This window comes from Atractosteus spatula, chromosome 25, assembly GCF_055471065.1.
Source record: "Atractosteus spatula isolate fAtrSpa1 chromosome 25, fAtrSpa1.hap1, whole genome shotgun sequence".
Taxonomy (NCBI): domain Eukaryota; kingdom Metazoa; phylum Chordata; class Actinopteri; order Semionotiformes; family Lepisosteidae; genus Atractosteus; species Atractosteus spatula.
The window spans coordinates 13,667,443-13,679,212 of NC_142730.1; the positions used below are offsets into that span (position 1 = coordinate 13,667,443).

General features: G+C 35.4%; 1 gene segment (V, D, J or C); it reads left to right on the forward strand.

Moving 5' to 3' along the window:
- The first annotated feature begins 2,588 nt into the window (after positions 1 to 2,588).
- Positions 2,589 to 8,763, forward strand: LOC148815476 (immunoglobulin heavy constant alpha 2-like). The segment is given in 5 exon segments: positions 2,589 to 2,708; positions 4,370 to 4,700; positions 6,724 to 7,055; positions 8,571 to 8,661; positions 8,759 to 8,763. Coding segments are annotated over 5 exon segments (879 nt in total).
- Positions 8,764 to 11,770: the final 3,007 nt, after the last annotated feature.

Here is an 11,770-nt window from a genome sequence, read left to right on the forward strand (position 1 = left end):
CACAACCATAGCACATTGCTCTGTGTTGGGTGAGATAACCTGTGTTACACTGAAACTAATAATTTTTTTTACATCAGTACAGGTTGCTGAAAAGTGTTTGCCACAGAAATGATTTTTGTAGCTGCTAAAGACATGCAAAACAATTGTAGGTTGCATCTAGATATTTCTGAAGTTTTTGCAAGTTGAAAATATAATGAAAATATTGCAGGGCATAAAACATTCTTGATATTTTAGAAGAGCATTGCAAATGTACTGTACATGCCCACAGTAAGAAACTTCTTAGAGGGAACAACATGAGATGCAGGAAAACAAGAGCTCAAGGTTTGTATTTTTACTGTTCAGGAGGCAGTTTATTGGTGGGTACAGTATGCATACTGCAATTGTGATTATTTCAGCACAAATAAAGTGGTATTAAAAGCAAAGAGTTCCTCTGCATTTTTAATTATGCCAATATACACAGAATATTATGTATTACCTAATATCATTATATGAATAATATCATAATATTGTCTATTTATTATCTTATAGATGCAGCCATCTAGAATGTATGAGATGCCAGGTGGTATGCTGTAGTAAGATCCACGGTATAACTAACAGCGCTGCATCATGATGTTTTTTGTTTTTCAGATAATCTGATCTGCACTACTCTAAAACTGCCAGATGATGCAGTGAATCCTTAAAGGACTGTAGCTGTGTGTGACTGTCAGAAAAAGTGGTACCGTAATAGATGTTTATTACACCATTGATGTTTATTAAACCATTAAATACAATAATCACATTGTTGAGACAGGATATTGTAAAGATTTTGCTACCAGGACTTGAAATAAGGTGTCACAATACTATATGGCATTAATACAATTTCACTAATGTTAAAATGAGTAAGTAAAGTTACTCAGTTAAAGATTTCTTTGAATATCTATACAGATTCAAACTTTATTATTACAAAACACTGCCTTCATCTAGATGCAATTATTTACTTAATATTAATGTTTCCCGAAAGCAGGCAGTAGCTACTAGTTCACTTTGCCTGTTAAGGCATATGAGTTAACATCAGTCGGAGGGGAGCCAGGTACAGAAACAGACTAAAATTGCTCACAGACACCGAATTAGCTTAGAAACTCAAATTCCCATAAAACCCACTGGATCACTTCCTGGCATCTCCGTCATGATGTCCTGTGCTGCCTGGCTGTGGTGACGTCCTGCAGGTCCCACCCAGTGCTGGTGCTTCACTGTTAGTTGTCTGGTGTCACCTACACACATGCAGAAGGAATTTACAGGCACCCCTTTTTTAAATGCTTATTTTACTTTGTAAAAAAATATGTCTTGACTACTTATAACTTAATTTAGCATTCAGACAAAATATAGCTTATTTAAATGCATATGTAAACCTGCAAAGACGCATCTATAACGGACTATAACAATAAACTATTTCTAATATAAAGTATATGGCTGAGTAATTTTGCATTGTGAAACAGACCAACTTTTATTTTTAATAATAATTTAATATTCAATATATTTTGATATAAAAAATTAATAAAAGATGTCAATAGAGTATACTACTTAAATATTTTTTCTCCAATAATAACATCTTCCAGGAGGCAGGCATTGGCCTGGAATCAAACTTGAGCGTTTTGTAGCAGCCAAGAATTCTTCCACTAAGCCACCAATGCCTCTCACAGAGACAGATTTACAGCATATGATCATAAGTCATTCTTAGACTCATTCAAAAAAAAACAAAAAGAGGTCAGTAGTTATGTTTAATTGCTTTTAAATATAGCAAGTTTTGAAAGGGATAATGTATTTTACTGTTAAAACCTAAAATGAAATTGTCTTCTAATTACTATTTATTACGACTTGCTAATAATTCTGTGAACTGTTTTTAACTAAAAAATACAAAAACTTATACGTTTTGAAGCACATTCTAAATGGTTGCATCTGTATACAGATTTTAACGTACATTTAAACAAATATTACCCACGGAATATGAATTGAATCAAAATACTAAATATTACTCTCACATAAAATATTTTTATAAATTTATAACATTTCAACTAAAAATATCCTTAATTCTGAATGTTTTTATTTTGAAATTAGCTGTTCTAAACAGGGAAGATGTTAGATGATTAACAGAATTGCTCACATAATACACAGACAGAGCTGAGTCTTTTTAATAGAATGGATAATAAATTAATCTAAAATCCTGACAGATGTGGATAAAGTGCAAACAATTATATAATGAATTAGACCTGAGGACAGACTAAAAAACTTAAAACAGAACAAATGTGACAGTCTCTGATATTTTGCTGTAGCAAGTTTTGCACAGAAAGTCTGAGCTTTTGTACAGTACGCAAACCATACAGGAAAGACAATATCTGAAGTATTGATCATACAAGAAATTCATGAAGAAGCTAAAGTGCGTAGATACAGTTGTACGGATTTCTCACAAATCTGAAAATCGAAAAGCAGAGGAGAACTTTCTATTTCAGCTGTAGCATTAGAAGAAACTGGACAACAGGGCAGTTCAGGCTTTTGAAATTAAAATGTTTTTGATAGATGACTGTCACAAACGTAAACCTCTCCTCTTAAGGATGCTCCAGCCCTTCCTAGTTCAGTACTCATTCCCTGCACTTGCCTCCAGTTCCTGCCCCCCGTCCTATAAAAGGCAGGCGCTAACTCTGTTCCGGGCTCTGCATTGGTTCCTGTACCAGGCAAGTCCAGGACCTGGAGCGCCTGGTCCCGTCAAGGTTTTAAGTTCCTGTTCCTGTACCGGTTCCGACCCGGTTCTTGTTTTAATTCTGTTCATTTTGGATGGACCGCCCGGCTCTAGACTTTTGCCTTCTCTCGGATTCCCCATTGGACTCAGTTTTGGACAGTTTGCCTTGGCCACACCTTCCCCAAACACCAGCGCACCATGGACACGCTCCCTGTTTTCATTCCTGACCCCTGCATGTTTTTTTTCCTGTGTTTTCCTTACTGTACCCCAGATTGTGTCATCTGCATAGGGTCCGGAAAGAACGCCTTTGTGACAGATGACCTTTAATTTGATAGCAATACTGAAAGAATGCTCCATCAAAGAATAAATAACATGAAACATGTTCTGTTTTTTCCATTCTGTGGTTTTGCAAATGAATAGAACCCACTCTTGCAATCTGTGAAAAAAGTAGTTCTCAAAAGTGCCTCATAACAACCACCCACTCCTTTCCTCTGCTCTGTCTGAGGTGACCACGTTTGGTGATGACCACAAACTCACGTCTTCTCATTGTTAAAGTGACACAAGTGTTTTTCAGCTTTTTTAATTTTATCAAATCTTCCGGCTATCGAAATGTGGGCCCGTCTTCTGATTTTCTATTTAATCAATCAAGGTAAAAATTAATTTGTTTGTGTTTTTTACGTTCTATTTGACATGAAGTGTCGCTTTTTCTGCTCTCATTCTTTTATGTGTACATACAGTATTTAAATATTGAATAATGTTTCAGATGAAATTGATACATTTTGTTTTAAGAGGAAATGGAGAAATTCTTATTTTACATACAGAAGAATACATAGAGTATTTTTATGCTGATAATGAAAACGAATTATACCAATGTTATTTGTTTCACGGGCGAAGATGTTGAAGACTGTATACATTTGCAGAAATGCTTTTATGAGTTGAAAAAAATGTTAAAAGAAATGCTTTCATTTGTTAAAACATAATTTAGTATTAGTATTTAGACATTATAGGGGTTTAATGCTCAATAAAAAGGATTGAAATTTCAATGATGATAATACTGCATGGATTATTTAATATTTACCATGTTACATTTGTGCACAGTTATGGACATTTAGATATGTACATTATGTTTGTAAACATATGGACAGTATGTTTGTACTCTTTAGGATATGGTATTTTATTACGTCACTGAAATCAACACAAAATAAATTCAATGAGGAATACCATTCTGTAAATATATATAATATATTATAATAGTAATATAATATAATAGTAATGTGCAGTAATACATGTGCAGTATTTCCATACAATGTTTCCATACAATGTTCTGTTAAGTTTTATGTATTTTCAGCTGCATACTGCATGCTGATATACACATATACCTGTCACTCCAAAGTGTTAATGATGACTGATAAAGGAGATGTTTCATGTAGTCAAAACACTGTACACAGAAAAAAAGCAATAAAGTGATTAGTAGTTCAGGTGGGTAGTTGCATCAGCATGCGTAGGCTGCAAAGGAACAAGTAATAGGTTTATTCCACGCTGAAAAGAGAAGAAAGAAAACACAACGTTTCGGCCGTGGGGCCTTCTTCAGGTGTCTTCTTCTTCTTCTCTTTCAGCATGGAATAAACCTTTTACTTGTTCCAATAAAGTAATTAGTTTAATTTGCTTTGTGTATTTTCAGCTGTATTTACACAGGATTTCTACAGACCCCTCCACATGAACGCTACAGCAGGCAGCACAGTCAATCTGACATGTCTAGCTCATGGCTTGATGTCCTGCACTAGTGTTACATGGCTCAAGGTGGAATCTGACAGCAGTCTCCTTGTTTCATCACTCTATTCAGATCGGAATACTGTCACTAGTAACAACGAGAAAGGCTGCATGCTGACAATAAAGCACTTACAGTACAGCGACTCTGGGGTTTATTACTGTGCTTATGATTCCAGACCTCTGAGGTTTAATAATGGAACCAAACTCATTGTGAAAAGTAAGTGTGAATCCTCTTTTTGTAAATCTTCTTTTAAAAATGAATGTTCAGCCTCTCTTCCATTGCCAAACTGCAGGCTGGGAAATAGACTGATTTCGACAAGTGTAAATTGCAAAGCTTCATTTTTGTAATCTTTTCAACTATTTTTGAAGAGAGCAAATTTATTAATATAGTGCATTCGTTTTGTGTTTTATTTATTATGCCCATAAGTCATGCTCTTTACACCATTGTAGTTTTGTACAAATGCTACATATTATAGCAATAGGATAGCAACCTGCACTGAAACATTGTCTCTGAACTTGTCTACAGTTGAGTAGTTTGCTTCCACCATACAGTACTTAACAGAAACTAGAGCACCGAAGAAACCAAATATATAATGTGTGTTGTGCATGAAAATTGAACACTCTATTGACCTTTTGAAAACAGAAAGAAAGAAAGAATATGCAAGAGTGCAATACTGGATCATTTCTAGCAACTCTTGTCCCTTGTAAAGTCTGTTATAAAGAATCAGATTAAAGCTTCTCTTTGCACTCAAACCAGTCATTATTTAATCTGGCTAACATTACAGTTCTGAATTAGGGAGATAAACACAATCGCCATGTATAAACCTCAAGTGCATCATGTAAAATAAAATTAGCAGGTTAAATTGAGTTTTTCCCATATAAAGCAGATAAATGTTGATATTTTCTGTATTGTTCCAATAAGCATATTAAGTACAGTAACAGTATACTACAAGTGTATTACAACATAGTACAGGGGTGCCCAACCAGTCGATCGCGGAGTGCTTGCCAGTCGATTGATCATAAGAATTTTTGGCAAAAAATAAATGGGCTATTTGACTATTTACTTTTTTCGATAGCCTGAAAATTTATTCAGATCTGTGAATGTAATGTCATACATTGTAACACCTGCCGAATGGGTTGTAAAAGTCTCTGAGTGCTGCCTGACACTGAAAAAAAGGCTACAGGAGCTCCATAAATTGTGTTTTGTGTGCTACCCAAGAATGTTCTCTTGGTTATTGACAAATTCTCCAACAGTTTGATAAGTTTGATTGCCTATTTGATAGTTGTAGTGTTTGAGTGAAAATGATGAAGCAAAGAGACCAAAAACTTACCGTTACCACAGGGAATGGGAGCATGATTTATTTTTTTGTAATTTTGCATTCAAATCTGCAATGCTAGCATCTATGCAAAAAAGGAAAATATAGAACAACATTTCAAAACTGCATACAAAATATATGATGTGGACTTTCCCGCTAAAAGTGAGTTACGCAAAAGAAAAGTGGAAAAATTAAAATGTCAACTAGCAGCAGTCGGTTTTCACGAGGCCTAATACAAGAGTAAAAGCGGCAATCATCACATCATTCTGTGTGAGCCACATCCTGGCTCAACACAACAAGTCATTCAGGGATCAAGGAGTAATAAAAAAAAGCATTTGCTGAGACTGCTGACTTGCTGTTTGGAGATTTCAAAAACAAACATTTTTGTCGAGGTTCAGACTGCTGTTGCCTTAAATCCAAGGGTTTCTCAAGTCATCTAAACATGGTGAATATGCCCAATTAGAGGATGACCAATGGCTTCTGGATTTAGCATTCCTCACAGACTTGGCTGAACTGCTGAATGAGCTGAATATCGAGCTGCAGGGACAAAATAAAAATGTCACCGACATGATCAGCAGTGTCAACACGTTAAAAAAAAATGAAAGTGTTCTCAAGTAAGCTTCTCAGTGCCAATGCTCACATTAAGGTAGGATATTCTTTTGTCTAAAATGGAGAACATTACTTGTTCACTGTAGCCTGAGTCACTTGCTTTTATTTGCTGTTATTTTAGTGATGGGCATCGTTATTGTACTGTATTGTACTGTAGTCTGTTTTTCCTATATTAGAGCTTCAAATTCACATTGGTAGATCGCGCTGGACTGGCAAATGAAAAAGTAGATCTTACATTAAAAAAGGTTGGGCACCCCTGGCATAGTACAAGTACATTAATGTACATTAATAAAGTAATGTCTTCTCTTCCTTCAGATGACACCACTTTAGACCCTTCAGTCTATGTTATCCCTCCCTCAGACCAGCTTGTTTTCTCAGATGGCTTGGCCACTCTTGTGTGTTTGGTGATTGGGAAGATTCCTGACTCAGACTCCGTTTACTGGGAAACCCCAGTTAATCTGAAGAGCATTGGATCCAACAAGACTAGGACAGTCAAACACTCTATTGGCGAGGACTTGTACTTTATCATTAAAGAAGTGATGGTCCCAGAAGAGACCTGGAAGAGCGGAGAGTCTTTCAGTTGTACTGTGAAAATGGAAAGCAAGAAATTCTTCAGCAAAACTATACAATTTCCAGGTACGAGATTTGTTTTCAGGCTAGCCGATTGTCAGTGTGCTTTGCAACATTTAATCAACATGGTCTTGGGAAATAATTGTATCAATCTAATATTTCCTACATATTATTCTAATACATTCATAATCTATCCTGAAGATAAATTTGAGGTAATTATCTTAAATTAAATTTGGACTCTTTTTGGAAATACACTATTGCATAATATCGTGATTGTGAATATAACATTCATGTTATCTATATCATTTTTCTAACCACATCATCCAATTCAGGGTCATGGGGGAGCCTGATCTGGAGCATATTCCTGCAAGCAACAAGCTCACATGCTCACACCAGGGCCAGTTTTCCCAGAAGCTAGTTATAATTATCCTTAATAATTAAATTCCACAAGACACAAAGGTTGTGTTTTTTCAAACCTTTAAGTACTTATTAAAATTAAAAAATATAAATTACAATTGAAATTGTGCAGTTTTCCATTTTCCATTAGTATAGAAGTACAGTATAAAAAGTGGGAAGACAGCACTACCACTTTTCAGTGTTGTTAGAATCTGAAATTAAGGCTACAGGTAATAAAGGTATAGTGACATCCTTTAGAGCACAAGCAGTTCGGGAGACAGGCATACATCCAAAGGCTCCAACACAATGATCCTCAATCAACAGAAACCATCAGGATACAAAGTGCTATTATTGATACTCAAGGTTGCCTGCATGAATGTTGTATTAATAACTGGGATGCAAGGGTGATCCACACCCGAATGACAACTGAACTGTGTTTTATGATCAAATGAAAAAAAAGTTTTTTGGACATTCTCTTGCATTGAGAACTGAATTTTTTTAATTGGTCAAAATCAATTACAGTAAGCTGTTGTCAGCCAAGAGAACTCAACCAAAATGACTATTGGCCATTTAAAAAATGCTCCCACAATTGTTAATGAAGCATCTTAACACAATTTAGCATACATTTAGCATATATTTCCAAACCCAGAGCTAAACATACATCTAGCTGTTATCTGAAATTCTAAACTGATACAATATTGAGTTTTCTATACTTTGCTACAGTGTTGTGGAAAAGTGTAATCTTCAGATGTTGGTTTAGGCCAGGGATCCCCAAAACAACTCCTGAAAAAAAACCCTATCCAGAAAGTATTATATGAAACCATTTCAGGAATCACAGGATCCTAAAGATCTGGAGTCATATAACTGTTATCAGTTAAACAGGTGGTTTCATTAAAAATTAAGATATTTAGAGATTGTAGCAAAACTTTCTGGCTTCAAGAGCCAAAGTCTACTTAATTTACCAAATTACACAACAACCTTGATTTCGACTCTCAAGGACCAGGGTCAGAGACCTCTGGATTAGGTCAAATAAAGAGACTATGGGTGACATTAGGTAGATGTTGACTGAAGTTTAATTTTTGTCATGTGATTAATGTGATGGAGATATGAGTCATGTTGCTCAACTTCACATTCCAATAAAGACTGTATTATACTGTATGTATATTGCAGTAGAAGTATATGAAGAAAGAAGAAAGAAGATAATTCTGTATGGACTGTTGACAACTGTTTCTCTGATTCTTCTGGTTGTGTTGGCTTTATTTTTCTATGGACAAAGGAATTGCACAGGTAAATTACAAAAATGTCTCATAATATTCAATATATGTACAGATACAGCCATTCCAAATGCGCAGTAAAACCCCGTACTGCGCGAAATTATCTGCAGTTTAGCGCGTTATACCACAGTACGTGATTGGCTGGCCAAAATGACCGATAGGCGGCAGTCATGGTGCATTGGTTGTTAGTGAAACGATTGCTTCATTTAATCTCTTTACTGTACATGTTTAAATCCACTTAATATTGAATATTTATATGGAATTTTACAACTAAAGGGAAATTTTAGTAGCTGAGCATAAAAAGAAGATCAGCATTACATGTCTGAAGGTCATAAACGACATTAATTTAGGAATATAAATATTATGTAAACTGTATATGGCTGGTATTGGTGGTTTAAATAAAAAATACACACCAGTATTCCACTTTCTTCATAAACGTTTTAAGCATCAAAGTTACATCACAGTTTCATTCGGTTACATACTGTGGTTATTTTTTCTAAAAGGTTTTATGTGCTCCTTCTGACTATATTAAGTTTATAGACTATAAAAAGTTATAATGTTTTAACCTTTTCTATGAATATTTGCGCTCGTTATTGCGATAAAAAAATGCATACTTTTTAGAATTTGATTAATAGGGAATATAGTAGGAATCGGGTATCTAATGAAATTAATAACGATATAATTATATTCATATGGCTTAAATTATTACTGGAGCACACTTTCTTTGTAAACATCTGCATCAATTTGACTCATTCACTCGCAATTACTTTTTGTCTGTATTCAGTTATAGCTTAAGTTGTCAAGCGGTTGTTGGTGTAATGTCTGTGCCTTACATGCTGGAAGTTGAGGGTTCGAACTCGGCTATGACCATGAGTTTTCTTTTAACAAATAAACATTTCTTTGAAAAACTAAAATAGTAAATATTATCGACACTATATTGAATTTGTTGGTATTTCTAAATATCACAACACGTTCAAAGTTAAGTGATTTTTTAACAACTAATAATTTCAAACTGCTTGCATTTTAAAATTGTATTTTGTTCGGGGTGATTTGTCAAGAAAGCAATCTTGCTTTTATAAAATATACCAACTTTTTAATGTTTAACATGCTGTAATACACAGTTTAAAATTATTAAAAGTCTAAAAAGTATTCTTAACTGGAAAAAGATTATCCCTCAGCAGTGCCCAGGATTTGAAAAAGGGTGTTTTCTAGCGACAGCTCAAATGCTGTACTTGAGACGTTAAGCTTTATTAGTTCCACCTGGCAGTTTTACAAGATACTTCCAGATATTATTATCCTATTTAAAAAAAACATGCGGTATGATGCAGTATATTGCGCCACGTACCACCATGTTTTAAAGCAGCTTACCTCACACATTTTGAATAGCTGGATCTGTAGGTGCCTAAATCTAAATAGAAAAAAATGAAAGCTAAGCATCTGTTTCCAGTATAGAGCTATAATTTCTAATATACTAGTGAGCATCAATTTAATTTATATACTTTTTGTCATGCTCGTCACCTGGATGAGTGGCGGGGCGACCTAGTTTTTACACTGTAGCCAGACGTTCACTGCCAGGTACTGTGGTAATTCACTACCTCACTCGCTGTTCATCCATGACAATGCAATTTTTGACACTGTTGACACTATTGACACTGTCTTTTTTCACAATTACTGCTATTAAAATATATTTTTTTGTTAGGAGATCAAAGACCTAAATGTGCTTCTAGTACACAGCAACATACAAGAGAAAACTCATGGACAAATACGGTAAATCATTTCTTTTTTTTATAAATCTTGTTTTAAAAAAGTATTTTTATAATATTGTAGTTACAGTTTAGTCCATGTTATATAATAATATATATTTGTTATATTCAATGTTAATGAAAACATAACTCAGAGTCTAGCTTTACCTGGCTAAGAGTCAGTTCATTAACTAGTCTATTGATAGCATCTTTTCTGTAAAAAGCACAGAGCCATTACTATGGTACATTTACTTGGACCTTGGTGTAAGGTGTTATAGGTGTTATATTCGTTTTGTATGTTATGATTTCGGGGTAAGGATTACTGTCACAGAGATGACTGAGGTTTGGCTTTCTTTGCTCTGCCACTGGCATGGTTCCTGTCCAGCTGGACCTTAAAGCAGTTTCATACCTCAGATGCTGGGCAGTCTCATCTACAACATGAGAGCCACAGAATCGCAGGACTTGGAAATTTCAATTGGGATTAACATTCTTCTGAGTTAATTTTAAGTATGGAAAAGGGGTCCTAGACCAAAGTATTTATAATCTAAAAAATATATCATGTTTCAGTGGTAATACTGCTATACTCACAGTGATGGTGAAGCAATCTGGGACAGAAGACAAGATTCAAGCACAGGTTGAGAGAGCAAATGCAAATGCATGAAGTTTAGGCCAAGGGAACCCCAGAATCTAAGGGCACTGAGGAGATAAGAAACATAACAGGGAGATACTCTCATTGAGAGTGAGATAATCCAACAATGACTTGAATAGAAACATTTTGTTGAGTAACAACCCCCAGACCAGTAGACTGATCGTCCAAAGCTTGCATGTGAGTTGGTACATTGCAAGGCATTAACAGAATCCCCAATCTGTTTCGTTAACTCATGATTGATGAATTTCCCCACTGCCCCAGAGTCCACAAAATCATTCAAACAAAACTGGTGGGAATCCCAAGACAAAGCAATTGGCAATGTAAGGTGTTGAGTAAAGTGTGGAGAAGATTGAACCCCACTCGATAAGTACTCCTCCTTACTGACCATGACATTTCCCTGCAAGTCTGGACATCTGTTATGAAGGTTCCCTTCCCTCCACAGCAGAGACAGAAAGTTGACACTGCTGGGGGAAGCCTGGGTCTGCTGATTTTTATGGGTTCCTGTTCCAGGTGAATCTCCATGGAAGATGCAACTCTGGTCACAGGGAGTCATGAATACAGACATAGTCTCTGCAGATTTATCATCACATCTCTCACAATGTCTTTCCTGAAGACGTACTGTAGATCAAAGCAGAGAGCCGGACTACTACTAATCACTAGGTAGATCTCTAGAGGCAAATTTATCTTTAGGTTCATCCAAAAGACCAATTTGATACATTTATAATTTAAAG